General features: G+C 40.2%; 1 protein-coding gene across 3 annotated transcripts; it reads left to right on the top strand.

Moving 5' to 3' along the window:
- Positions 1 to 2371: 2371 nt before the first annotated feature.
- Positions 2372 to 27257, top strand: ANXA11 (annexin A11). 3 transcript variants are annotated; one of them, XM_080347938.1, is made up of 16 exons: positions 2372 to 2538; positions 8513 to 8570; positions 12923 to 12983; positions 14092 to 14204; positions 15573 to 15938; positions 16464 to 16551; positions 16941 to 17035; positions 17477 to 17590; positions 18705 to 18795; positions 18909 to 18988; positions 19107 to 19163; positions 20061 to 20154; positions 20907 to 21002; positions 23590 to 23648; positions 24261 to 24383; positions 26510 to 27257. In XM_080347938.1, exons 3-16 carry the CDS (start codon positions 12932 to 12934, stop codon positions 26567 to 26569), a joined length of 1488 nt encoding a protein of 495 aa, XP_080204064.1. In that variant the 5' UTR covers positions 2372 to 2538; positions 8513 to 8570; positions 12923 to 12931; the 3' UTR covers positions 26570 to 27257. The 3 variants fall into 3 exon arrangements, with proteins under 3 accessions (XP_080204064.1, XP_080204063.1, XP_080204065.1); XM_080347937.1 differs by lacking the exon at positions 8513 to 8570 and having other exon boundaries at positions 2373 to 2538; XM_080347939.1 differs by lacking the exons at positions 2372 to 2538; positions 8513 to 8570 and adding an exon at positions 12061 to 12077.
- The last annotated feature ends 368 nt before the right edge of the window (positions 27258 to 27625 follow it).

Below are 27625 nucleotides of genomic sequence, written 5' to 3' on the forward strand. Positions count from 1 at the left end.
TCTCCAGTCTCCAAAATTCTACCCTTCTCTAACAAATTTATAAATATTCCCATAGATACTCATGCAAATCCACAGCTTAGATCAAAACCAGTCTCTCTAATCAGTGTCTTTGTTTCAGGCTTTAATCCATCAGCTTCACATGGCTCTCTTAACAGTTCCCCTTATTCCACTGAAAATGAAAGATACACCCTAACCGTTTACAAAGTGTTTCCAATATATTAAAAAGTCTAATCTGTAACTTAATTACAATCATCTGGGTTTACAGAAAATTTTTCCTTAATGGTTATGTTATGCAACTTTATGAGTTTGTACTGATATAGTGCAATAGCTTTGGCAGCATGCTTTATCTTTTTCTGTTGCTTACAAGAACATGTGCTGTCCATAACAGCTTTTGCAGGAAGAGCAATTTGCACCAGCCGAAGCTCCTGAAGAGCGTGGGCTCTGAGGTTATCATCCCTGTGGAAAAATTTCCAGAAACGAAATATGTTAAGCAAACACCTCACACCCTGTCTGAAAACAGCAGCTAGTGAGGTTTCCGTACAAAGGTTGCCTTGTCCATAAACCACTCCATATGCTGCCATAGCCGGTGCAGTTCTCTGCTTACGAATGCAGTGTCAAAGCTGTGGGACTTGTATGAATCCCTCTATTTATCCAGCCTCAGTGGCTAGGAGTGAGCCAAACTTGCACCCTAGTTGAAGCCACTGAATATTGCAATTGACTTCAAAGTGAGCACAACCAGCTCTGGAATAAATACTAGACTGGTTGCAGCAGCCCAAGCTTCCTCATACATCACTTCCAGGCTAAGCATGACTCTCAAAGGGCTTTTCTGCATGCGAAAATAACAGTACCGAAGTGGCAGAAATATGTTATTTTCCAAATCTCGCTGGAAGAAGTAACCTTTAGTGTCCTCGTGGGGTGGGAGTAGCAGCTCCTCTGAATGCTTCCTAACCTGTTTCAGTCAAAATTACTCTGATTAACAAAACTGTCCTTAATGTGGCCCGTTTGGGCTGGCACAAGTCAGATATGTTAACGCTGAAGAGCAGCTCTGCCAGCACACTGAGGGCACAATGATCCCTGGCTGCCTTTGCATGTGAGCTGCTCTGTGAGCACATCTTAATCTTCCCATCTGCCTGCATAGTCAATGTCAGATAGCACTTTGCATCGAAATCCTTGTTGTTTCACTTCGCCTAATGATCGGCAATGTCTTTATCAGCAAGGCTTAACATCAGCTGGGAATAAGCTTATAATTTATGTTAAATCACAATAAGCAATTCTTAAATTAAAATAGACATGTACACCTGCTTTGGACTACTTGAAGTTTCGCTTTCTCCCATGGGTGCAGCCTTGGCTTCTGTGGTACCAGTTAAAATTTTTATGAGGGGTACAAAAACCAAAAAAAGAAAAAGCAGGCCCTGCACTGAGTGGGAGAGTAGGACATATGCTCTTAAAATAACATGAACACATCCATCAAAATTAGTTTAGTTCTCAATGAAAGTGTCTGTGATGAAGCATATGTATGGGTGAAGAGAGTGTTGGAAATGAGGTTCTGAGATTCTGTTCACCAAAATCCTAGCTGCAAACAAGAGTTTATTCCCTGTCCAAGTTGTATAATGCTGTGATTCAGTCAGCAATGTTATTTTCATGAGTGTCTTGGCAAAAGAAATTTAATTGGAAAATGATAGGCCTTTTTATTTTTTCATTTTTATTATTTTGTTTCGTCTCTCTAAATGCTTCCATGTGAGCAGCTTCACTCATCTTTAAAGAATGCATGTAGGAAAAAAGATGTTTATTGAAGTGTTCAGCTAGTACTGCTTCTACTAGAAAAGGTCAACATGAATAATTTTTGTAGAGTTTTACTGAGGGAAATGGATATTATATGCAACAAAATGGGGATTCATGTCCCACCTTCCCTGGGAAACGTGTTTTCTGAACGTTTTCTGAATTCCTGGTGCCAGCAATCAGTGTCTGGCTTTAACTCCAGCGGCAAAGCGCTCTCAGCCTTGTCCGAGACGGCCAGTTCCTGGAGCTGGTTTCGCCGTGTGCGCCTCGGCCGGTGCGCGGGGCGCAGCGCAGCCTGCCCGGCTCGTGGGCGAAGCGACTTTTTGCCCCTGTTTATTTTGGTGTGTTTTGTTGTTGTTGTGGGGGTTTTTTTGTTTGTTTTGTTTGTTTGTTGTTGTTTTATGAAGCGTGACCTCTCGCTGGCAATCACTTTTTGTCAAACCTGTTTTGTGGAACCAGCCCCCAGCCGCCAGGCTCCCCTGCCCGGAGGCTCCGCGGCCGGCGCTGGCAGCTGCCCCACACGCCCCGTCACGGCACCGGGCCCGGGCCGGGCGGTGCTTCCCCCGGGGCCGGGACAGCGGGCGGGGCGGCCGGGCGGGCCCCGCTGCAGCCGTCACGTCTCCCCGCCCCCGGTTCTCCTTCGCACCGAGACCGGCGGCCGCGGCGGCCCCTCCTCCTGCCGCACCCGCTGCCGCCACCCCGCAGCGCGACCGAGTCGTCGGGAGGGGCGGCGGCCGCAGCAGCGACCGGGGACCCGCGGTAGGAGCGACCCCCGCGTGGGACGGGATGGGGGAGAGGGCGAGTGCCACTGTGTGCCGGGACGAGCGGCTCCCGCGGGGCCGTGGGCCGGGCCGGGCTGGTGTCCCCGGGGGGACGGTGGAACTCACGTCCGGCTGGATGGGACGGCTGGAGCCCTGGCGCCCCCGGGTGACAGGCACGGCCCAGGTGACAGGCGAGACACCGGCCTGGGGTCTGGTGCAGGTGGAGGTCGGGGCTCGCAGCGACTCGGCGGCTCTTCAGAAAGCTGCTCTTGCTTCTTAGGGAAATGGGCTGGTTTCAGAGGAAAATGAGTGTTTTGCTGTTGCAGTTTGGTACTTTGTGTCCTCAGCTTGTCTTGAACTTTTAATACTGATATGTATGGTTGATAAGAGAAAGAAGCCTAAGATGGCCTTGTTAGAGCTGTTACACAATGCTTTTTTTAACCAAACATCCCTTTCTGCAGACTGCTTCTAACATACTTCACTTTTTCTTACACTGCGTGTACTCAGAGTGTCTTGAAAGAGACGCTCTTAATTCTTGCCCTACCGTGTGTAAGACAGAAAACAGCATAAACATCTCAATATTCAGAAAAGCAGAGTTCTTCCCTGCCCTGTTTGTGCAGAAGGGAGGCTGGGCAGCGGGGTGTATGTTCTTGGGACAGTTTTTCCTCGTTTACCAGCTCAGTGGCACTTCCTGGAGGCTTCTTCCTCATCAGGAGGAACAGTTGGGGCAGAGACCTTCTGAAGGGAGGGGCAGAAGCTGGGAAAGCAGCTCAGCCAAAACTGGGGACGGATGCATTGGGGCAGAAAGAGTGAGGTAAAGGTGTGGAGAGAAAACACGCTGACGACGGAAAACTGCTGGTGCAATGTGTTTTGATGAAGGAGCTGGTCAGTAGGTTTTTGTGTGTCTAGAGGCCTGGCTGCTGTAGGAGGCGGGGGGTTCGTTCCCCGGTGCCCTACAGCACACAGTGTTTTCCGCTGGGTGAGCCAGAGCTCTGCTGGAGCACATACAGTAATGTCAGAAGCGGTACAGAACTAGCACTATTGTATGGCTGCTATAAAGCTTGAGCGTGTGAACACTCTCCCTACAGCTTGGCTATTTCTATAATTTCCTGGTTTTAGGGCTGCTGTAAGAGTCATGTGGACTGCTCTCCTCCCACTGATGCAGCAGATAACTTGTCGTGGGCATTACTTTCAGTTATGTTTGTGGCCCAGTCCCCACCACGTTTCTGCTCGTTGTTTTCTTCCTTAAAATGCCTCTGTAGCTACTTTTGTGACTTCTTCCACCCTGTACCTCCAAAGCACCATATGTAATACAGACACAGCAAGACTTTGAAGGGCCTAATGATTTTATTTATGTCTGTGTCAGTGATGATATTTATGTACCTTTCTCTTGTCTAAATTCAGTACGGGGTTAGGAACCAAAACATCTCTGTGAATCTGGCCTGAAAATTTCTGAAGTAGTCATCACGGTCATATGCTATATCCCTTCTTGTTCTCTATAGTCCCCGAAAGTTTTGCGTTGTCAGGCTGGAAATTCTGTGAAATTTCAAAAGCCACTAAAAGATATAATCAAACTGCAGTGAGATGGGAATATGTTATGGAGGTATTTATGTAGTCAATACAGTATATTAAAGACAAGACATTAGAAAGACTGTATGTAGTGTTAGATAACAGCTTAAAATACACAATGTAATCTACTACAAAAAGTGAAGCCAAGAAGTCTGTGCGTTTTGAAGGCTCCAGGAGATGCTGTTTCCTAAACCTCTATCAAGTTTTGGAAGATGGAGCATGCAGAGGATCCGTTCAATAACATTGTATTAATCAGAACAGAGATAGACCCTATTTTAGTTCTGTGATAGCAACCTAGGGAGTAAAAAATAAGAAAAGAAGGTATAGTTAAAGCAGAGATGTAGTAAAAAAGACCAGATAGTTTGATGGTGGCTACAGAAATAGCAATGCCTTTGAACTAACCAGAAGTTTCACTTATTTTTAGCCAAGGCTCTGTGTAGCCATCCATGGAAACTTCTGTCAGTTTCAAATGGTAGAAAGAGGCTTACCTTGAGTTAAGTACACAACTGAGTAATAGCACCAGTTTATTTTGATTATTTTTATGTGTGCTATCTTGAAACATAGTTTCTTATTGGATATATTTTAAAATTGTATTAGGTAAATTGTTGGAAATAAGGACAGAGACTTGTAAGCCATTTGAAACTCGAGGTGAGTCCCTTTGCTTTTGCTAGTTTATTTGAAAGCAGGTGTGTTTGATATAAACACTCAGTTTCCTTCAGGCAGTTCCCCAAGGTGGGTTGAATGTAATGCAGTACCACAAGTGGTAGATAGGTAAGCCAAAGGGCAGCGGCAAATATTTACAGTGTATTACTTCTATGGTTGCTTCATGTTCGTTCCAGATTTTATCAGAGCTCGCTGCAAAATCTTGATAAGAAGTCAGATCCTGGCTGGGGAAAGCCTGGAGTCAGTTATGGTTCAGAATGGGGACTTGCTGGTGTCCTTTTAAGAGACAATTTTATTATGTGCTTGTAGTGATCAGGCTGCCAATCTGGCCTATGCTTAGCAGCTGTTTTTTTGTGTATACTTGTGAAATTGTATCTATACTACTTGGCTGTCAGAGGTGCTGAGTGTGGACCAGTGCTAATGGTTAGATTGTAGGAAATAAGCTGAATAGGCTTCAAGTATGGGGGTGTTTTTGTTGTTGTGGGTTTTTTTGTTGTTTGTGTGTTGGTTTTTGTTTTGGTTTGGTTTTGTTTTTAAGAAAAAGCACAACCCCATGCAGTCCTGCTGCCTGCCTGTTCCATGTACAGGGGGAGTGCAGAGTGTCCCTGTGCTGTCAGATTGGTAGCAATTTTCTTTTCTAAGACATACAAAATAATTGAAAGAAGTATTTTTTTCTCTTATGCATCATCTATTTGAGAGAGAAGATACTGTCTTATTTTGTAAAAGGGAAGGTTAAAGCTTCTTTTTTAAAACTACATAGTGTGGGTGTTGTATTGGGGGTTTTTTTGAGGGCATTGAGAAAGTGTCACCAATAGGTTATTCATGCTAGCTTTAGCTCAGCTGTTGTCTTGAAGCTCTGGTCCTCACAGTTTCCTTCCTTCTTTGGAGCTGTTAATTAGTATTCATTTCATCATTAGGAGAGGTGGGCCTCCGATTCAGACTTTTGCATCCGGGCTTCTGGGAGGCTTAAGAACTATCAACAAAATTAATCCCACATTAAAGATCCAAATGAGTTTCAAATCTTTGCAAGGCCTCTGTTTGTTCTAAACCTTACTGTAGCCATTCAGTCAATATGCATGTGAAGTGATACTCACTGTGATTAATTTATGCATTTAATTCAGATTCCCAAAGAGTTCTCGATTGGATAAAAAAGCATCTTAGAAATCTAACTTTAACCTGGCATGTTGTCCTAAATTAGGTGCTTAAGTTGCCTAAAGCAGATGCTGTGAATATCCCTTTTATTTTGGCCAGAGAGAACAGCTTTAAGTTTGGAAAATAATGTTCATTCTCTAAACATTGCACCTATCTGTAGTCCACATATCTGGTTATTGGCTGCACTTGACAGTGCTTTGAAAATACTCAGTTTTCCATTAGCTAGGAGAATAAATGTATTTTACAGATGTTAGGATTTAGGGGAAAAAATATTTCTTTTTTAGTAATAAGAGTTAAGGACTAAAGTTGGCTGATCCCACATGCAGGCTGGATTTAAAGGCCACAGTCTTCCTTTCTTTTGACTTTGCTTGTTTATGGTGGTTGTGAAATACCTGACTCTCTGGTTTACTATACTAAATTGGTTCTTTCTTTAATAAGTCAATCCCTGTAAAGAAGTAATTGAGGAACTGAAAATCAGTATTTCCTTGTAGTCAGGAACGAGCAAAGTGTGTCCATTTGCTCACAGACAAGTAATAACCGGTGTTCCTGGACAGCCCTTCAGTGCCTAGAAAGCATGAAAGCTGTCACCTTTAAGGAAAAGTTAACATATTTGCAAGCTCGTATTTACCAGTTTTTCAGCTAGGGAGTCTCAAGGCTGTCAGACGGGTGCAGAGCACAGGCGTTTTGTGCACAGTGTGGGTAACATCCATGCAGCTTTCAAATTAGGGTTCCATGCAGGTCCCCCAAGTGCGCCTTTCTTTGGGGAGTTGACACTTGAGCAGCTCGGTGCTATTCGGCTTCTTCTGCAGCCTGAACAGTGTAAGTGTAGGAAGTACTGGCAGAGGATCTAACCAAAAACTTCCATCTGCCTTTCACTGTGGGTGCCCCGCAGGGCTGGGGGTGCTGGGGACCCCCCAGCTCTGCACTTCAGGCTCAGGTGCAGAAGCTCATTAAAAATTGATGGCCTGAAATGAACAACTAGGTATTTTTCTGGTAACTGCTTTAGAGTACGGAGTGTTTGACTGTTGCTTTAGTTCTGTAGGATTTCCCCCACACTTGGTGAAATGGAATAATTAATATTTACCTATTTTGACTTGTACTGATGATGTAAAAGTTTGTTCTTGCATGGTAGAACTTAAAATAGATGAGTATAAATCCCTGAAGCATTAGTCAGTTGAGAGCATAATTTGGGCTATTCATAGCATGACTGTTTTTTGCAACAAATTACTTTATATGACAAGTTATGAGTTCAAAATAGAGCAACCTCATTCTCTTATTTCTTCAAGCATCTCAAAAATCTATTTTGGTATTTCTTGTTTTGCTAGGAAAGTATCTTCATCTGTGTTGTCATATACACTTTCACTGTCTATATTGTAAATATTCAAAAGAGAGCATAGCAAGAGTGTGCTGCAAAAGGAAACACTTGGATCAGGGCAGAGTAGGAAGCCAAAGTGAAGTTGACCTCCTAGAAATTAACTCACATTTTTGCTGCATGTGCATTTCAAGAGCTGGTGCAGCTCAGTTAAGTTCTTTGGGGTTTGTTGCCTTGAGTAGGGACTGATACGTAAACCCAAAGACGTGTGTGATCTTCCCAGAAGAGTCGCAGATACTAAATGAAATTGTATGCTAGGGGAATAAATGTTTATCTCCATAAGCAGGATCTTCACAACGATGAAATGCTGCCACTGAGTGATAACATGATACTGCCTTTTTTTCTCTCCAAACAGTTTGTCAGCTGTTTGGACCCCTTAGACAAGGGTCCATAAGACCAAGCACAGAAGTATGTTTCTTGCTGTTCAGTGCTTGCCGTCTCCGTGGTTCAGTGCTGGTGAGCAGTGTTACCTAGCCAGCTCTGCTAGTCCCAGCTCTGCTGACCCCTGGAATATGAGGCTGACCTGCTCGTCCATTCAGAACCAACCCTCTGCCGAAGGATGTGGGTGTTGAGCTGTCGAGGAGGTGCACCCGGAGAGGAGAGCACACTCGAGCTGGGGCGAGCTGGTCTCATGGAGGAAATAAGGGGGCTTGTTATTGGGGCTTTCCTTCCCTCTTTGTTCCTCTGGCATGGCAGGTGCTGGTTAATTATTACTGGGTGTTTAAAGAAACTTTGTCATGAAGCGGCTGAATTGCCTGTTTTATCAGAATTCTCCAAAGCCTGCAAAGGATGTCTTACTTCTGTGGTGTCATTTTCGTTTTATTTTCTCACTAGCCAATAAAAGCAAGCAATAAAAGGTACTAGTTGTGAGTCAATGGCAAACTAGGGCTGAGAAGTTCTGTATAAAAGAGGTTTCCTGAATTTTGGCTGGCATGAACTCAGGTACATTAAGCCTTGTTGGAAGGGGGAACCTATTCTACTAAATTTAGTTTTTTTCACAGTGAAAGAAGGCCACACCAGGAGTTGTGTACACAGGAGACTTAATAGAAAACCAAATTGCAGGGCTTTTTATATGTCAGGATGAAAATACTATACCAGCTATAGGAGAGGACTACTACTATGCTGCAGTGCTTAAGTCAAAGATAAGTCTTGCTTAGGCTGGTAAAATAGCAGTTAGCTGGTATGATGCTGACTGTGGCTCATCCTTGTCTTGCAGAAGTGCAGCGGTGGATGCCTCAGTTCACCTCTAATGCAAATCCACAGCGTATTGTAAGGTGATAAATTCTTCTCTGCTGGTTTCGTAATCAGGGATTGGTCTTGGAGAAGCTTGTGCCTTCCGCACAGGGGAATTCTGTCATTTATAGCTTTAGGCAGCCTTTTGTACTACATCCTGGTAATCAGCCCGGAGGAGGAGTAAAGGCCAAGAGTTTAACTTTACTCAGTGTTCACTGAGAAATGGGCATAATTAAATAAATTGTTTTGAGCAAATATAGGTTCTAATCTTTTCACTCTTTTCCCCCCCTTAAATTATTGGACCTTGGTGTAACTGGAGCCTGAACAGCAGCCACTAAATGAATTCCAGGAAGGGATGTGAATGCTGTTGCTGAACTTATTTCTGTTGCACCTTGAAACAGAACTTTTCTGGTAGCCTTAAATGTTATTATTTACTTTTGCTGCCATTGTGTAATTTCTATTTTTGTTATAAATATCTCCAGTTGTAGTCCTTTTTGGCTGTGCTGTGGCTTAGAGGAGCATATTTTCAAGATTCCTATTGGAAATGTATCCCAGATTTAATCTCTTATGAACTGGTCTGTTCCCTCTTAGCTTTGCCAAAGCGGCAGGAAAATATTCAAGAGCCTGAGTGGTTCACGGCTTGAAACGTGAAGCGAGACAGCGATGTCCACTGGGGGAGTAAAACCTCAGATCTTTATTTAGAGTTTTGAGGTGGACCTCCAGGGTGAGCACTGGGAACAGGGAGAAGACCTTAACAGTATTGGCTCTGTATTTTCTTCAGGGCACTCCCTCTTTCCATGTGTGGTTTGGAAGTTTGGATTTTTCCCCTCCTCTTATGTACCACTTCTTTTATGGCTGAGCAAACACAGACCTTGCTGTTCCTATATCCTCCCACACGGTAACTATTTGACAGGGTGGACTTTGGCATCTGCTGTTCCCTGGCATATGTCACCACTATTGTTTGCAGGGAAGTATCACTCGTCACTTACAGTTCTAGCAAGATATTGTGGATGTAATGGAAGAAATTTGTGAAGATGGGCTGAGAAGGTGAAATGGAGACAAGGTTGTGAGTGTGGTTGGGAAAGTTAGTTTAGAGGGGTAAATATTTCTAAACTGGAGAATTTGCCAACAGAGAAGTACACAAAAAGTGGTGATCAGGAAAGTTTTCGAATGTGAGAAGATGGTGTCTTTGTGGATCCTAGTTTGCCTGGAATCCAGACAGTGTGGGAGAAGTTCCCCTTGGAAAAGTTCTGGATAAATGCAGTATTCAAAAGAAGCAAGCAGAATGTTTTTATATATAGTAAAATATTTATCAGATTGCTAATGGAGTTAGCCATTATTCCTCAACCTCAGCTTTAATTGCCAAAAGACTCCTTTTAAGTTTTTTTTAAATCTGAAAGGAACATTCTACGTGGGACAAACCAGCAAAGAACCCCACTTAGAAAAACAATGTGTTTACCGCATTGCTCTGCACCCTTCAACATAAAAACCTCAGAGCTTTTTGCCTTAAATTTGTACCTAAAGCTTTTTTGAAACCTTATCATTTTTTGGAGTGTCCTGCCATTATTGTATTTACCTTGTGAAGCTATAGATAAAGAAATAAATATGTTTGGACATGAAGGGGATAAAAGAATAATTTCAATGCTGTAATAATCTGTATGCTAAAAATGTACACTTTGACCAATGAGCATTATGCATTCTGAAAATCTGGGTTGGAGTGGTTTTGTTGTTTGTTTTTTTGTTGGTTTTTTTTGAGTGAATTAAGTAATAGGGTTGAGTGTTTTTTAGTACCGTGGATATATTTTATTATGTAAAGTTAATTGATGACACAGCAAGGCTCTGGAGTGGCAGGCTGCCTTCTCTTGTGGGTTTGTTTGTTTTGGTTTTGCTGGCTCCCTTCCTGTGCACCCGTACCTGCCCAGAGGCAGCAGGGCGGGCAGCACAGGCAGCTGTGCAGTTCTTCTTGCAAGTGCTCTTTGGATGGTTTTTATAACCTTAATTTTCATCTGTTATTAAAGCATTTGGCTTTATCAAGTTCTGTCAAGTTGCGGTGAAGTGCAGAGGCTGGAACATTGTCCCTCTCTAGCATTGAAAAAGACCCCATACAGCTGCTGCCATACCTTTATGCTCTTAGTTTAGCATCAGCATATATTCAAAAGTAAAAATCCATTATTTTGCTGAACTGCAGGGATGACCATGAGAGACTTTTTCCCAAGATTTAGCTTCTAGCATTAAAAATGGACAAAGATAGGAACCAGATCTAATGTGGGATGTGCACTGGGCATGCCTGGAAAAAAAAACCACGATCACCTTGACGACCGTTGTGTGGAGTTTGTGCTCCCATGTGTATATTGCACAGTAATTGTATGCCAGATTTGGTGCTGTAGGTTTTATGCACTGTGTTTGCATGTGAAATGAAAACATACATAGAGCTTAGTCATGTCAAGAAGTGCTTGTCTGATAAAAAGCTTATCATCTTTTCGGCTGTAGCAGCCTTGATATTTCAGTTATTCTGAAAGTCCTAGATAGCGCTGCAGTGAAAGATCTCACTGGAAACCAAGCATGAAGTGAATGCAGGAGTAACATTTGCCATGTTACGAGAGCATCGTGTAAGCATCTCATTAGATGTAAAACCTTCTGTAAGCCTTTACCCTTGAGATATAATCTGGTTATGAATGGTATCATGTTAGCTAATCTGTAGTCTGTTCTTACAGTTGAATATACGGAATGGGGCCATGATGGTTGTGAATGGCTTTGGCTACCCTGGACCTTTCCTGAGGTTTAAATCTAGACATTTGTGACTAACAGTTTACTCATTTAAAGCCTAACTCTGTAAAATGTCTTCAGGTTTTCCAACTTGGTTTCCTGATATGTGCAGCTGGGTAAATTGTTAGTTCTGTTACACTCATTGCAAGGGGAACAACGGTTAATGATGGGGTGATGGTTTTACCCCCCTGGCTGACCCCACCTCGCACATGTGTTTGTAGGGGGAATGGTGAATGAACTAATGGCACAAATAGGAGGGCAGTACTTAAACTTGCCGGCACAGAAATGATTTTTTCTAGTTAAAGGCATCCCTTATGGATTTCCTGGTAAAGGGGCTTTTTCGAACACTAAGAAACTGTGTTTACTTATTTGTTGACTCTGTTACACGCTTTACATGCTGGAGTAGAGGAAAGGTACAGCTATAACTTTTAGTCTGCTGTGTTCATTGCAATTTCTGCTAATTCAATTCTCTCTATTTAAATTCAAATGTGTACATGCAGCATGAAGCCCAAACAGCTTTTAAATGAATTGAAGAGTTCCTAATAATATTTTCCTAAAAAAAATTTTTTATATAGATAATATATATAATTATATATATATATAAAGTATTTTTTTTCCATTTCACTGTTGCTATGCAAAAGACCCATGCAAACCAGAAAGAGATGTTAATATGATTATGCAAAATGAAAACAATACCACAAAACCAGCACCCTCACTAACCCAACCCAGGCCAGAACTCCACAGCTGAAATCCAAACCAGCAAAACAAGCCAGATACAGAAGGTAATGCTTTAGGGAAAAGAGAAGAAAGAAAGGAGATGGATACTGCTTGCATAGCAGTTTAAAAATAGACAGGGAATTGTCACTAAAAATAACCTTGAAAAAGTTGAGGTGGGTTGTGGATGTTTTCTTCATCTGGAACAAGCTCCTTGAGTTAGTTTTACCATTCTTCCTGAGAGCTGTTCTGTTTAAAATAAGGCTTTTCATGTTCTGGACAATCATTTTAGTTTTGTCCTTCCTTTTTGACCTCTGCTTCACTTTGGACAGCTAAAGACTTTGTGCACTTCTGTGCTGACACAGGCACTGCCAGCTCTGAGAGATCGAATTTGCAGTGAGCCCTTCATATTTTATGGCAATGCTGTAAGCACAAAGTGTACCCTTTCCACTTCTTACTCTGACCTTGCACTCTTGCAGATGTTTGCATTTAGATGCTTTCTAACACTTCCGGTACAATTATTCACTTGAAGATGTGACTTGTTTGTCGGATGATTTTCTACTTTTGATTAGTAAGACTGTTCTGTATACGTTGCAAACTTAGGGAGATTTAATTACCTCAATGAGGTAAGCGTTTTCAAGTAAAATATCCTTACCAACATAATAGGCAAAGTGAGCAGTAAGTAGTAACTGAAACAAATAAGGAAAATAGTCTGAGTGGTGACTCTACAACTGCTTGGATATCTGAACACATTTATTAGTCCATGGGAAGAGGTTTGCCAGGGAAAAGCTGATGTGACTTGTTTATGTCTAAATTTTATTAACTGGCTACCGCAGACATGTTGCCTGCTAATTTTATGCAGTGTAATTAGTGAAGCGTTACAGAAAGTAACTGTATCACGAATGCTTTTCAGATCTTTGCAATGAGTTATCCTGGCTATCCTCCAGCGGGTGGATATCCACCGGCGGCCCCAGGTAAGTTCTTTAGATGGAGCAAACATTAAATGGTAGTGGCTGTCCTGTCTGGAGTGTAAAGGTGGCATGGACTCACCCAAGCTATCTGTGCTCTCTTATTAAGTCCTATTTTATCTTGGCTGAGGATTCAGATTTATATAATATGGGTGCTTTACCATGTGGTCACATCAGGTCCATTTTCATTCATCTCAGACGAAGCACACAGAACTAGGAGATGGTAATGACTTGACCAAAATCAATAAATGCCAAGGAACAGAATCTGGTTAGTACCGAGTCTTAAAGGCAGCTGGTGAGAAAAATTAGTATGGGGAGAGATTGGTCACACAGTTTAAAATCATATCCCACAAAATATTAGGGCCTTAATTATGACATTATCTGTAATTCACTGTTCTTAGGCAAATTGTTGTATATGGAAAGGAGAAGGCTGTTAAAAAGGGTATAGATTATAATAATATTAAGCTGGTGAAATATGTAGCTGCTGCTTGGTATCAGTTTTTGGTAATGAACTTTGCAGTTGTCAGTATTGTTGGTGGAAAGAAAGGACTGGACTCATATGGGCATGGTAAATGTGGAGTTAGGCAAGTTGACTGGGGAAGGGGAAGTGGTGTATGGTGAGAAGCCAGACCAGCCTGGGAAGATAAATGCCATTTCTCAGCAGAATATCCTGGCTTAGTTACACTGCTGTATGAACAAGATTGTACTGCTGCGTGCAGCCACGTTTTGTGACTTGGGTATCTGTGAGTGTACTGGGTCATGCTCTGTTAGACATCCCTCAAATTAGCAGCCTAAAAGGAGTTAATGTCTTCCTACCGGAATACCCAGACAACTTTATAGTTTAAGAGAAACTACGTCTAGTCAAAAGATGGTGTTTACAGTATTAACTCTTAAGTGTCAACCTTCAGATATGTTTAGAGTTGTTTAAAATGAGAATAGATATATTCAGTGATAAATAACATGATTAGAAATATTCAATGAGGTGCCTCTTTGTATCATAATTGCACTGCTACCCTGCTGTGTTGAACAGATATCACATTAGAAATGTAAGTAGTATGGAATAAGTTTTAAAGGGTGTAGTTTCTGCTTTCAGCACAGGTGTGTTTGATTTCAGGTAGCAGTCCTTGGGGCGGCGCTGCCTATCCACCTTCAAATCCACCTCCAATCGGTCTAGAAAATGTGACTGGCTATGCCAGTCAGTTCAATCCCAGCTACATGGCTGGAATGGTGAGTTGCCTTTCCTTTAATGTGTTTTACTGTGACTTCCTTAAGTGCAAAGATGTGTTTCTGGTATTGCCACTAAGAAGTTTATCTCTTGAGTTCTGTGCCTTTATATCTAGCCTATTTAGATGTTGAGCGTTCAATATAATCTGTTGAAGAAAACAGTTACTGCAAGCAATTTCTTATTTTAGGAAAGCAGACCTATGTTAAATGTTGATTTAAGAGCTTAATTTTGAAAGTCATGTATATAGAAGTAATATAACTTGGCTTTGCTGTGCAGAGGAATAGAGGAATAGACTGTTAACACTGAGTAGCCACTCAGTATATTCCCATGGGCAAACACGGTCCAGATTTTGCCTATTACCTGGATTTTGGCCGCTCTAAATAAGGAACAAGTCTGTGCAATCAGCAACTCCTCCCTGAAAAGAATTTGGGATCAGCTGTCTCTTAAAAGCACTGATATTTTACTGATTACAGTAAAGACTTTTTACATTGACTGAAGAAAATGCAGATGTTTCAAATGTGACTTTTTTCATAGAGAAGTGAGTGATAATTTCGACAACTTAGTCTTCAGAAATCTGTTATGCTGCATAATTAATGCACATTTTGTAGGAAGACATTTGTATTATAGATACCTTTCTGAGACAATGGTTAAATGAAGTGATTTGGCAGCCTGCAGTCAAAAAGAGCAGCAAGCTGTCTGAGGTGCACATAACAATATCCACAGCAACTGGCTTCTGAGAACACTGCGGTCATCGAATGTCAGTTCTTATGGTTCCTCTGTAGAAGAGGCTCAGAGTGTCTCATGTGGGACAATGATATTTCATGTGGAGTGGAGTATCTTTGTGGCAGTTTCTGCAGATGTCTTTTCGAATGTTCTCCAGGAACTGTTGCCAGTTGTAAACTGCTAATACATCCAGTGCATCCTAAACCAGACGGAGGTTGCACATAGTAAATCCTAGCACTCAGATGATGCTGTGGTTGCATAAAGCAGCTGTGGACAGAGAAGTCATAAGCATAGTTTTGTTTTGCTGAGATTAATTGTCATAAGGTTTTAGAGTAAGAGGTGTGTGGCTATTGGTCCTCCTCTATGTGAGTGGTGTGTGATGCTGGATGCAGTGGCAGGTATGTGTCTGTTTGTTCTGCTTCTTGATATTTGGCAGCTGATGTTTACAGTAAAGCAAGAGTCAACTGAATACTTCTTTTTTTTCTATCTTTCTGGCTAGTAAGACATGATGATTGCGAAGTTCCTCGTAGATGCAGAACTACCTATCTGTGTGGATACAGTGGGAGGTTGTGTTGTGTTAAGCACGTTATTGAAACTCAACCATTTGTACACCTTCCTGTCTCTTGCTTTATTGGCCGTCATTGCAGGCATCTAACCTGGCGGGGACCTTTGGAGGGACAAACGCACCGCAAGGCTTATATCCTTCAACACCTGGGGGTTATCCTCCGGTCCCTCCCGGTGGCTTTGGGCAACCTCCCCCGGGACAGCAGCCCTCCTATGGAGGATATCCTGCACCTGGAGGGAATGCGCCAGCTTACCCGGGATACCCAGGCGGCCCCGTGCCAGGCCAGCCCACGCCACCGCCTGCTCAGCAGCCGATGAGCTTTCCAGGACAGCCACCAGCACCTTACCCAGGGCAGCAGCCCATGCCAAATTATCCACCAGGCCCAGCTATGAACCCATCTGTGCCCTCTTACCCAGGAGCTACTGGGCCTGCCATCTCTCCCATAACAGTAAGAGTGTTTGTTTTTTGGGGTTTTTTTTGAGATGTAACCACGTGTGTGTTTCTCTACATTTTATTTGTGTAAACCAAGCCTAAAATTGAAACAAAAGTAATGAAGTTTGTCTAAAGAGATAGAGGGATCCCTTCTAAATACAAGCAATGTAGTCTCATATGACTGGGAAGAAATGCTGTTTTATCACATTTTCCAAGTAGAAAGATGTTAAAAATTCAAAAATAATGAAAACTACCTTTCCTAATTTAACGAAGTATTGTCAGTTGTATAATATATGCAGTTTCATCAAACCTTAATTAGTTGGACAGCAAATTCAATATCAGCGAACCTTCTTGGCCTTGCATTTTCTTATAATTTGAGTGTAGAAGTGAACAAATTGTTTAAGGTGGGTTTTTTTTGAGTTTTCTCTGTTACTTTTCTAACAAAAATAAGAATGGTAACAGTAATCATCTTTCCTAAGTAGTAAAACAAAGTCTCTTCCTGATTAACACTAATAAACAACTCAACTTGGTCTGATTTTAGCATGGATACCGAGGCACAGTCACCGATGCACCAGGATTTGATCCTCTGAAGGATGCAGAAGTCTTAAGGAAGGCCATGAAGGGATTTGGTGAGCAGTCTATGGATTTGCATTTTTGTTAAAAGTAGAATTGCAGCTTTGATTCAGCAATGCCCTTGTCCATTGTGACACGTGTACTGAGTGGGCTGGTTCACGTGCATGTTCTTGGTTATCAGCAGAATTATTGGAAGTGAATGTAGGTGTAAAGAACATAGTGAGTTTGGCATTTGATTTGAGGTTGTCTTTTTTGTATTGCTGTGTTTGTGATGGAGAGTCGAGCTTGAAGTTCTGTGCCTGTATACTAGAGAAGATACGTAGATGAACTAAAGGCATACACATCCTTCAGTTGGTTCTAGAAGAGATAGGATCAAATTGGAACAGAAAGCTGGGTCCTCACATGATGTATGTGCTCATTCTGTGGTGTCCGTGTGCATGTACAGGAACCGATGAGCAGGCGATTATCGATTGCCTTGGAAGTCGTTCAAACAAGCAACGTCAGCAGATCATCCTGTCCTTCAAAACAGCTTATGGAAAGGTAAATACATCATGAGAACAGAAGGAAGGAGAAATGAGTCTACATTCCTTCACTGGAAGACAGAAGACTTAGTGTTTGGAGAAAAGGATTGGAAGTTGCTTAAGGGGAAGGTAGTTCACAAGTCATAGCCTGTTTAGGGTTCTGCTTTTACCTGCTCTTGGTTTCTTCATGCAGCGTTTCAGATGAAACATATAAAGCAGTTTCTCTGACAAATGGTTACTTTGACTCTTTGATCTGTTCAGTTTGTTTAATTGGACCTTAATTACCTAGACATACATGTTACTTTAAGCTGGTTTGAGTGTTGTTAAGTGGAATATCTTTACTTTGATATATTATTGATGCTCACACATGAAGAATTCTAATTAAACTCCACAATTTTGGTGCTTAGATTTCTCAATTTTGGTTTTTATGCATTTTTTCCTTGTTTTTACTTCTCATTAGGATTTGATCAAGGATCTCAAGTCTGAACTATCAGGTAACTTTGAGAGGACGATCTTAGCAATGATGAAGACACCTGTCATGTTTGATGCTTATGAAATCAAGGAAGCTATAAAGGTTTGTGTAGGAGATACAAATTTGTAAGATAGAGGAAATATTTGAACTGATAAAATTTTTGGTAGTCATTTAAAAGCTCGAACTTACATTCACTCCTCTCCACCCAGAAACTCAATCCGCTGTTTGACTGATCTGTACCCCATTTCTTGGAGATGTATGATAGTAAAATTGAGAAATAATTCTTCTCTTAGGTTAAAGACTATTTAATGGATTGGCGTTGTAAAAAAAAATGTCAATAAGTAAATACACAAAACAATCAGAAATCGAGTTCTAACAGTTTATTTATTACATAGTCTTGAGTAAGCCAATGAGGCAGCTCTCTTCTAAGCCAGCCACTGCATGGGATGCCTTTGTTTCTGAGTTTTTGCTTTGAGCTGTGACGGAACTGATTATGAAACCACTTCACTTAGAGTTTCCAGTGACTTTACATTCAGTACTCAAGAATAGTTCAGAAAAGTAGGTTCATAAAGACTTTTGAGCAGGGTGTATGTATTTTTTTAATCTTTTCTCTCACCTCAAAAGTGTATTTTCCTAGCCTGTGTTGAATGTTTTCTAAAATATTTTCCTTTAAAGCAATCAGACTATTTTATAAACATTCAGGTTTTTAAAACAAAAACAGGTCAAACATTTGTATTTCAAGACAGTGTTTAAATGAAAGTGAAATAAATATTTCCCTTACTGAGTCAGTATGTATCTTTACATGTTCTTTGGCTGCAATTTTCAGGTACCTATGAAGATGAAATAATATTAGCTGGATTGTAGTTGCAACTGCTATCTATTAGCTAGTAAAAGTTACTTCTTAGAAATAGGAAATTAATCTTTGGTAGGAAAAAAAACGGTTCTTAAAATGCTAAAATGTGAATAATGCCATTTTAAAATGAAATTTTGTTTTCATAATTATTTTAATTATCTGTTCAATTTGTAGCTAATATATATCTGTGTCTAGAAATGTGTTATAAGTAGCATTTAAACTACTCACTTTGGCTTCTTCTATAACAACATTATATTCTGAATTATATTTTGTTGTATAATTGTATTACATTCCTTTTAAACTAGGTTGTAGAAGCAAGTTTTCAATCTGAAGAGTGTGTTTTCTCCGTGTGATTTGTTTTAGGGCGTTGGCACAGATGAAAATTGTCTCATTGAAATCTTAGCTTCTCGCAGCAATCAGCATATTCAGGAACTCAACAGGGTCTATAAAGCAGGTCAGATTTGCTACAGTTCCATTAAAATCTTCTTCCTTAATCACTGACTGACAATATAAATTTAGGGAATGAGCAGAGGTGTGTGATGATTCATGACTGTGTCTCTCTTCTAGAATTTAAGAAAACTCTGGAGGAAGCAATAAAAAGTGACACATCTGGACATTTTCAGAGGCTTTTGATTTCACTTTCTCAGGTACTTCCATACTGACATTTTGGAGTTTGAGTTTTGTGTGTGTGTTTGTAGTATTTTATTTAAAAAAAAAAAAAAAAAGGCCCACCAGTAACAATTTTGTATCTTCAAATTCTTTCAGGGAAACAGAGATGAAAGTACAACTGTTGACATGTCTCTTGTGCAAAAAGATGTGCAGGTCAGTAGAAATTCCTCATAATTTCTAAGTATAGTCAACTCAGTACACTGAAATTTGTGTGGTTTCTGCTTACTCCTAGTTTTGGACACCTTGTGACATCTCCTGATGTAGTGCTTTTGTTTCAGTGGATGGAAGTGATATGAAAAGCCCTGACAGAGCACCATAGCTGTGTAATTTCATTACAGAGATGAAGCTCTTGGCAACAGAGTCCTTAGGGGGCGGGTTCTCTCTCATTCTGTGAGCTCTCTGGCTTTTCCAGGTGTTAGGTGACTCCATTGTGCTACTTATTAAGGGAATGGTCCAAAGAGATTTGAGGTGATATGTGTGTGGATTAAGTTTTAATCTATTAAGCACCTGCATTAGCTTTTGCCTGTTATTTAGGAAACTCTGGCTTTTTGCAGCAAATAAGGCACTTGGACCTAGTAATTCTTGCCTGATTGCTTTTTTTGTGTGTTCCATTTCACCACATAGCAAAGAGAAAACCCTGGATCGTTTCAGCACACTACACTCATATAAATAGCAATGTAATTAGCTTTCCACATAGTATACCATAGCCAAAATCCAGTAACGTCCCAGAACATACCTACAGGCATAGAAAAAAAGCTAAATGTAAACCCTGCTAGGAAGAACAGTTCTCAGGTACTTCTAAAATAATTTTTCCTCCTTTAGTAATCTGGAGCTCTTGTGTGTGAGCATTTATGCTCAAAGCTTAGCAAGGAAGACTGCAAGCATGACATGTTGTAGGAAGGTTAGAGCTACTTGCTGTTTTCCAGCAGTAGATAGCCTAAGAAATAAGCACAAAAGGAGGAGAGGCTGTAAGGAAGCAGATCTGTAACTGAGCGTTTCAGCCCGGCTGCTTTTCTGAGTAATGACGCGTGAATTCCCTTCTGTGTTCAGGAGCTATATGCAGCTGGAGAGAACCGTCTAGGAACTGATGAATCCAAATTCAATGCCATTCTATGTGCAAGAAGCCGGGCCCACCTCAGAGCAGGTAATGGTGTCCTCTATATAAACAATAACTTGGTTCTGTTGTATGTGATGATAAAAATGTACAATACTGCTCTGTGCCTGAATTTCCTCTGTCTGTAAAATGGGTGTAATGATACCTCAATGGAAAGCAGGGTGAATTCTGCTGAGAGAAAGGGCACACAAGAGCTGCACGTTATGATCATATTTCTTAAATATCAGAGCAGGTAGAGGTCATGCTTGTTCAAATGTTTCTCTGATAAAAGAATTGAAAAACTAGATTTTTTTTAATTTTGTATGCTTGTGTGTGCACAAGACACTTGCAATCCTTCCCTTCCCCTTTTACTTGCTAGTTATTATATCAGTCTATAGTGGTAGAAATGTTTTAGTAACTACACAGAACTTTTCCAGTCTTCTACGTATTGAGGCACTTACACAGGAAAGGGATGTGTGTGTGAGGTAACTTGAATGTTTTCTTCTTGATTTTATTGACACACGAATCTTTCCTAGAAGAATTTTCACTATTTCACTTACAGTGGTTTCTTGATCTAGCCCTTGAAAAATAAGTACAGAACTAGACGAGCTAGAAGGAGTGTGATGACATGTAATTGGAACAATATGGTTGATAACAGCATTAGTCTTTGAGATGTTAAAACTTGTGTGAGTGTACTGTAGTATCAAGCTGAGAAGTGCAATTGCAGTGAAGCCGTGCAGCATGCACCATTGCAACCTCTTCTTGTGAGGCTGACTCCTGAAATCTTTCTCTTCTCTTAACAGTCTTCAGCGAGTACCAGAGGATGTGTAACCGGGACATCGAAAGCAGCATCTGTCGTGAAATGTCTGGAGACCTGGAAAAGGGCATGCTGGCTGTAGGTAGGTGTTGTCTCAGCAAGTTCGTTCCTGGTATTACATTAAAACTGGCTGAGATGGTGGCATCTGTGACTCCAGCTAAAGATCATCATCTTAGTAATAATTCCAGTTTTCTGCTTTTTATGTTGAGCTTTCTGTGAAGTCGTTTGTGACCAGTAAAGCAGGGCACTTAATTTACCTCAAAATGACAGATCAAGTTTTTGCTTCAGGCAGCTGCAGAATTTAAATTTGACATCTTAAAGTGGGGAGAGAATTATTAACTGTACTTTCCATTGTTTTCAGAAGTGATGAGAATTTGTACCAACCACTGTGGCAGTGAGAATGTAGTATTTGGAAATCAAGCAAAATAGAAGCATTAGCCCTCCAGTTAGTTACCTCTACTTCTTTTTAGTAGAAAGAAAACCGAAATTTGATTGTGAAGAGGTTATTTTTTTCAATATTTCCTGTGGTCACAGCTTTGTTAAATCTTTGTTTGTAGTTCCTCCAGTACTTTTGAAGAGTAAAGACTCTTCCCTCAAGTCTACTGTTGTCCCTTCAGAGGCAGTCATTAGTTTCCATGAGGTTGGGACAAGGCCTCAAGCTGTTGTGCAGTAGTTATATTTGGAATATTTTATTCTAGACAAAATTGTGGACCTCTTTTTGTCTCTTGTTTTCTGTCTCTCGTCTCTTAGACCAGACTGCTTCTTTACATCTCCATTTCTTTTTCTGTTTATTACTGTGAATTTCCTGTGGTATCTAGAGCTGCTGCTTTAAAAGTGTTCTTTGGTTTTGAATATGATAGTCATTAGAAAAGTGATGTAACAAAAAACCAAAACCAAATAAACTCCCATGGAAATAAATAGGAAGGATGTGCATTGCATCACTTCAAAACAAAATGGGAGAGGGCATTTGGCTCAAATTCATTAGTTTTTTTTCCATGGAAGTTTCTAACAAAATCTTGGAAAAATGGGAATAAATTTTAAAACTCTCATTTTTTTTTACTCCTGTATTGTGTGTATGTGAACTATGTAACTATTTTTCTTACTCTGCTTGGCCAAGCTGTCACTATAGTCACCTTTTAATGACCCAAACTGGGTCCAGCTCTGGTGTGATACGTTTACAGACCTTTTCCGGGATTTAGAATTTGTCACCTCAAAAACTATTGTTAGAAAACTTAGGGAAAATAAATATTTCCCAGTGTTTGTGGGAAAGAATGGCCTCAGTAAAGAAACTGTACTGTCAGAGTTTGGAAGTCATTTCATTTCATGGAGTTTTGCAATCATTTGATAGGTCTCCATGTAGAGACCCACTCAGAACTGGGACTGTAGCTTGCAAAGGAGACAACAGCCTTTTGAGCAAGATTTTACTGTATAACTCATTTATTGAATAGATTTTGGTTTGAGTTTTTCACTTGTGTATTTATATATGTATATACACATATATAAGTCAATGATGTTAGCATTGTTTGTTCTGTGAACCTTATTGTCAGGGGAAAAAAAAAGGATTTCTAATTGAAAATATTTGATTTTGCTTTCTTTAAAGCTTTCTGGATTGTATAACTGGTAACTTACAATAACATCGTCAAACATCTTAAAGTGCAAGTGTTTTGTTTTAGCTAAATACAGTGATAAAGAAACGTGCATTTCATCTGTTTTTGAATTGTATTATATGTATCAATGACAATTGTGTGTGGTGAACTGTGCTCTCTCATCTACATTTTCTTATTCAGAAAAGTACTTCTTCCTATATAGAACGTGTGTTGCTGTGAAATGCGTATATAGGTTTACCCCTTTTGTTATGTAGTGAATTTGTGTGATTGCTTGTGATACCTTTTTGTGCTATAAACTATAAGCCAGGTGTGGTTTGTTTTCTGTGTAGTTTGCTAGAGATTGCATGATCATTTAGTTGTAACTAACATAGGATTAATATATAGATTTTAATTCTGATGAGTGAAGGAGGATTCTTTCACATCTTGATCAACATGACAGTAATTTGATTTAGATTTTGCTCTTTCAGATTTCTAATGAACTGTACTAATTAAATATGAAACGCAGTCATTGCTAAATAAACATGTCAAGAATTTCTCAGGAGTCTTGTTGAACTTTATGTCTAAAAAAAAAAAAAAGTGTAGCTAACTTTAAAATAAGCGTGAGGTTTCTTTCCTGTCTTCCTCACGCGTGTTAGGGCAGAACTTAATTTGTCATACCTTGCAGATTCATAGCCTAAAAAATCTTAAATAAGGAAAAAGCCAGGAGCGGCACTAACTATGTGTTCCTTGAAGCCTTTTTTCCCCCCCTCCCCATCTCCTCTTCATAAGCAAGAATCTGGTCAATTAGACTTCAAAGATTCATTATGGCTGTTTGATGCTAGATGGTCTCTAGCAACTGAAGAGTTTGCTTTGAGCCATCAAGTGTAGTAGGTTCTCCAATTTTATTGCAGCTACTGTTTGAATTAGAAATCATTTCAGCGACTAAGTGAGGTAGAAGCTGCATTCTATCAAGTGAATGTTTATGTAAAATTAAAGCATGTTGTTGTTTAGATTAAGCTCAAAAAATGGCTGTGAGTTCTGAGGACTAATACCTGATTTCTGTGATACTGTTTCTTTCTGCAGTTAAGTGCCTCAAGAACACGCCGGCTTTTTTTGCAGAGAGATTGCAGAAAGCTATGAAGGTGGGTATCTGTGACAAGATACATAAACTTATAGCGGTGTTTGGGTTTTATTTTTTTAGAATGTTTGTACAGCGCATTGGAATGAATTGTTCAACTAAAGGTATTACGTTTTTCAGTGGGCTAACAAGATGCAGTCATTATTATGAAAGGCTGTGGAAAAATCTAGCTAATATGAATTTGATCCACTTAACAAAGATGTGCATACAACCATACCTTAAATGAAGAAAGTCTTCACTTCATAAAATAAAATCTGCCTAAGACTTGTTGAAATTGATGTCTTTTAAGTAGTGAGATCTAGCAGAAATAAATAGGCCATTAAACTCACCAAACCTTCCTGACCCCCTGTGCCTCTGACTACCCCCTCTTCTTTTTTTTTAATTCCTAACTGTTCTTTTCCAGAGAAGTGACGTATTAGTGTCCTACCAGTACGTTTTCTTTATTAAAGTATGATAGGCCAAATTCTGTTCAAGCTTATTGAAGTCAATGGGGTTATGCTGGTAAACTATTGATCATATGGGGGGTCATGATTTTTCTTTTCTTTTTTTTACTAGTACTGTACTGTCCAGCATTTCCACACATTATTAACACATATTGGTTTTTTGTTTGTTTCAGGGAGCGGGAACAAAAGACAGAACTCTGATTCGAATCATGGTATCACGCAGCGAGGTTGACCTGCTGGACATACGTGCAGAGTACAAGCGGATGTATGGCAGATCCCTCTACGCAGATATCACTGTAAGACTGGGAGATTTTATCTTCCTCACTGTGACATCCTTTCTGCTAAGTAGAACAGGGATCCTTATGCAGAACAGCTATTAACTGCACCGAGCGTAGCTGGCTGTGTCTGGTTTGCTACATTTGTCGGGAGAGTGGATGCTGAAGTACCAGAGAACAGACAGCACTTGCTTTTGCATGGGGGCTGGATGAGCTGGAGATGGGAAAGAAGTCAACAGACAAGGAAGAAAAGAGAAATTAGTGCAGAGGGATTTCAGAGACCAGGTTTTAAGTCTGGGTTGTGTCTCAGTCTCTGTATATGATCTTGTAGAAACCACAGAGTCCTTCAACTGAATAACGATGATGCTCTACCTCATGTGTGTGTTAAAGAGTTGAAAGCTCCATGTACACTTCTAAGAGGTTGCCTCCTCTTTCAAGTAAAAGATTTTGGAATTAAGTTAAACTTCAGATTCTTTAGTGGCTGATCCACCCTATTACTGCTATTTACCACTGTAGCAAGAGTCAAGAGGATGTCTGGCCAGTGGGGAGAGTAGTAAGAGCTGGAATAGAGTGAGTGTGGCCACTTTTCATTTGCCTTGTAGTGAAGGTGCCCAGTCTGTGAGCCCTTGTTTATTCCTTCTGCTGTTGACACTGAGGGGCTGCAGCTTGGAGACGTTTGGAAGGAATCCTGTGAAGATAGTGAAGGATGATGTGTGCAAAAGAGTCTTCTGCCAGCAACCATATGGTCTTCCTGCCTGTGCAGCACAGAGGGTCACTTAGCAGAAGCTTTTTCCAATTGTGTAACTCTAGAGTGAAGATGTGCTTCTGGTACAGAATCACAGAATCGACTGGGTTGGAAAAGACCTCAGAGATCATCGAGTCCAACCCTTGGTCCAACTCTAGTCTGTTTACTAGATCATGGCACTAAGTGCCATGTCCAACAGTAGTTACATGCCCTGTAACCACCAATGTGAGTGAAAAACAGTGTGACATTGGTCGAAAAGCATTATGTCTGTCTTTTTTTTTTCCACCTTGTCTTTTGATCTAGCATTGAAATAACTTTACTGCTCAGAAACCAGTCATACTCATTTAATGGGCTGAACTTAATTCAAAACTTGGTTTCTGTAAATATGAGGCACATATTTCATGCACACAGTTATGTGCATGAAAACTGCTTCCTATTTCTGTAAAAACAGCTGAAAACACCCTTGGAAAGAAAGTTCTTAATTCTTCTCTGTTCTTTTGTAAGTGGACAGCAGTTCTTTCCTTTCAATGCATATATGAACAGGAATGTTTTCTATTCTGTGGATTGTGCTTGCACCTGCACAGGATTTATCCTGTGAGGTGTCTCTTTGTCACTACTGTAATAATTTTGATCTAGACAAACAGTTTTCAGTCATACCTGAAGATGAAGGATGAAATAAATGCACCAGCTGAAGCTGGTCTGTGAAAAGGATTGTCAAGCCTCATCCACCAAATTAGTTGATGAGCAGCTCCCAGGCATCACTTTTGATTCATGAGAGCACCAGGCAAAACTCAGCTAGTAGGGCATTTTGTGATTAATTGCTTCTGTTTATGGAATCTTTTGGTCTTTTCAGTGCATGTTTGCGTGTACATCCATACTGACTTTCACTGCCCACAACATGAGAGCAATGTTCTCTGGTTATGAAAAAAACCCCTTAGGTCTTCTGGTATAAGGGCATTGTTTTTAAGGTTTGAACATAACAAACAGTAAACTTTCACTCTCTGTCCTTGGAAAAACACCCACATTGGCTGCAAGGAACAGGACTTCTGTGTTAGTTTTTCCATATTTACATACCTTTTGCTGTAAGACAGCTTTTCAATGAGAGTTCTTCATTGAACTGTTCCCAGGGAAGTAGTTGAACCAGTATACCAAATTCAGTTTGCTAAAGAACTGTATTCTCTATGGACACTTTTGGTTCCAGTTATGGAAGGAGCAGATTTTACTGTGTACTTGTATTGGGATGATTTCTAATTGACAGGTTTTTAATTTTTTGTTTAAGATTCTTTCAGCCCTGGCTTCATCTCTTTTGCTTGTTAATGTCGTTTTTAGGATGCTTACACTTGTTTTTCCACTATTTCAACCCACGAGTCTTCAACTTTTCTTTTTCTTTGTCTCTTTCCAGGGTGATACTTCAGGAGACTACAGGAAAATCCTCCTCAAGTTGTGTGGTGGAAATGACTAAATGGAACATGAAGTTTTTCTTGGAAAAGCTACTGTTTTCGTGTTTTTGCTTTAAAGCATGTTTTTGTTTTTCTCCAAAAGTAAACAAGTAATGACCTATTTTTCCTAAAGCAATTAAATTTTTAAAGATAGCATTGCATATATCTTCCCTTCAGTTCAAAATTAGTAGGTAATAAATGCCAAAAGAAAATCAAGCTTATGTGCCGTCTGCTCAGGATTTTTTATAGTACTCTCAGCAATCCATGAACAACAGGTCATTATTTCCTTTCTGCTCATATTATGCTGAAATAATATGTTTGTTTTGTGTAAGAAAAATCACAGTTGTATGATTTAAGGTTTTGTTTTGTATAAAAATTACATGTCATTTTCATGCAGATTTTCTGTATGTTGCATGTGGAGTTGATTTCATGCCAGCCTGCTCCCCGATATGTGGAGAGAACAGCCTTGAGTTTTCATTCCTAGTTAAGACTGTTTTGACGAAGCTTTGTCCAGTTGTGTTTTCTTCCCTTGATTGTTTTTAAGGAAGATGTGTTCCACATTTCACTCTCACTAGGGCAACTGTCACAAAGCAGCAGTAACGCTGACAGTAGTGAAGATTCTGTAGTTAATGTTTTAAGGTTTTGGATTGTGCCTTAAATTTATGTATGTAAGAAGAGATTATGAAATTAAAGCTGTTTATCTTCTAAGTCTTTGCAGACTATGCTTTTTTGGTGTTCATGATGATGTACATGTGAGTGATGACTCAATTTTATGTAACTTAGTTTTTCCATATAAATTCTCTGCTTGAATCCACAGAATTATTCAGAAGTGGTTGTGTTGACAAGAGTTTGGGACTTGTGTGCTGTTGATGAGCAACTGTCTGTACATGATACGTGTAATCTGTAGTTATTGCTCAGTATTTTCATTTTGCATGTTGCAATTTCTCTGACTCTTGGAACTCTCAATTTTTATTCTCTGCTAGCATGGATAACCTCTCTTCAGCTTGTCATTCTCAAAATAGAAACATATAAAGAAATAAAGAAAAAGTACAAGGGAGGAAGATGTTTGGAACTAGGTG

The sequence above is a fragment of the Nesoenas mayeri genome (assembly GCF_963082525.1).
Source record: "Nesoenas mayeri genome assembly, chromosome: 7".
In the NCBI taxonomy this organism is placed as follows: domain Eukaryota; kingdom Metazoa; phylum Chordata; class Aves; order Columbiformes; family Columbidae; genus Nesoenas; species Nesoenas mayeri.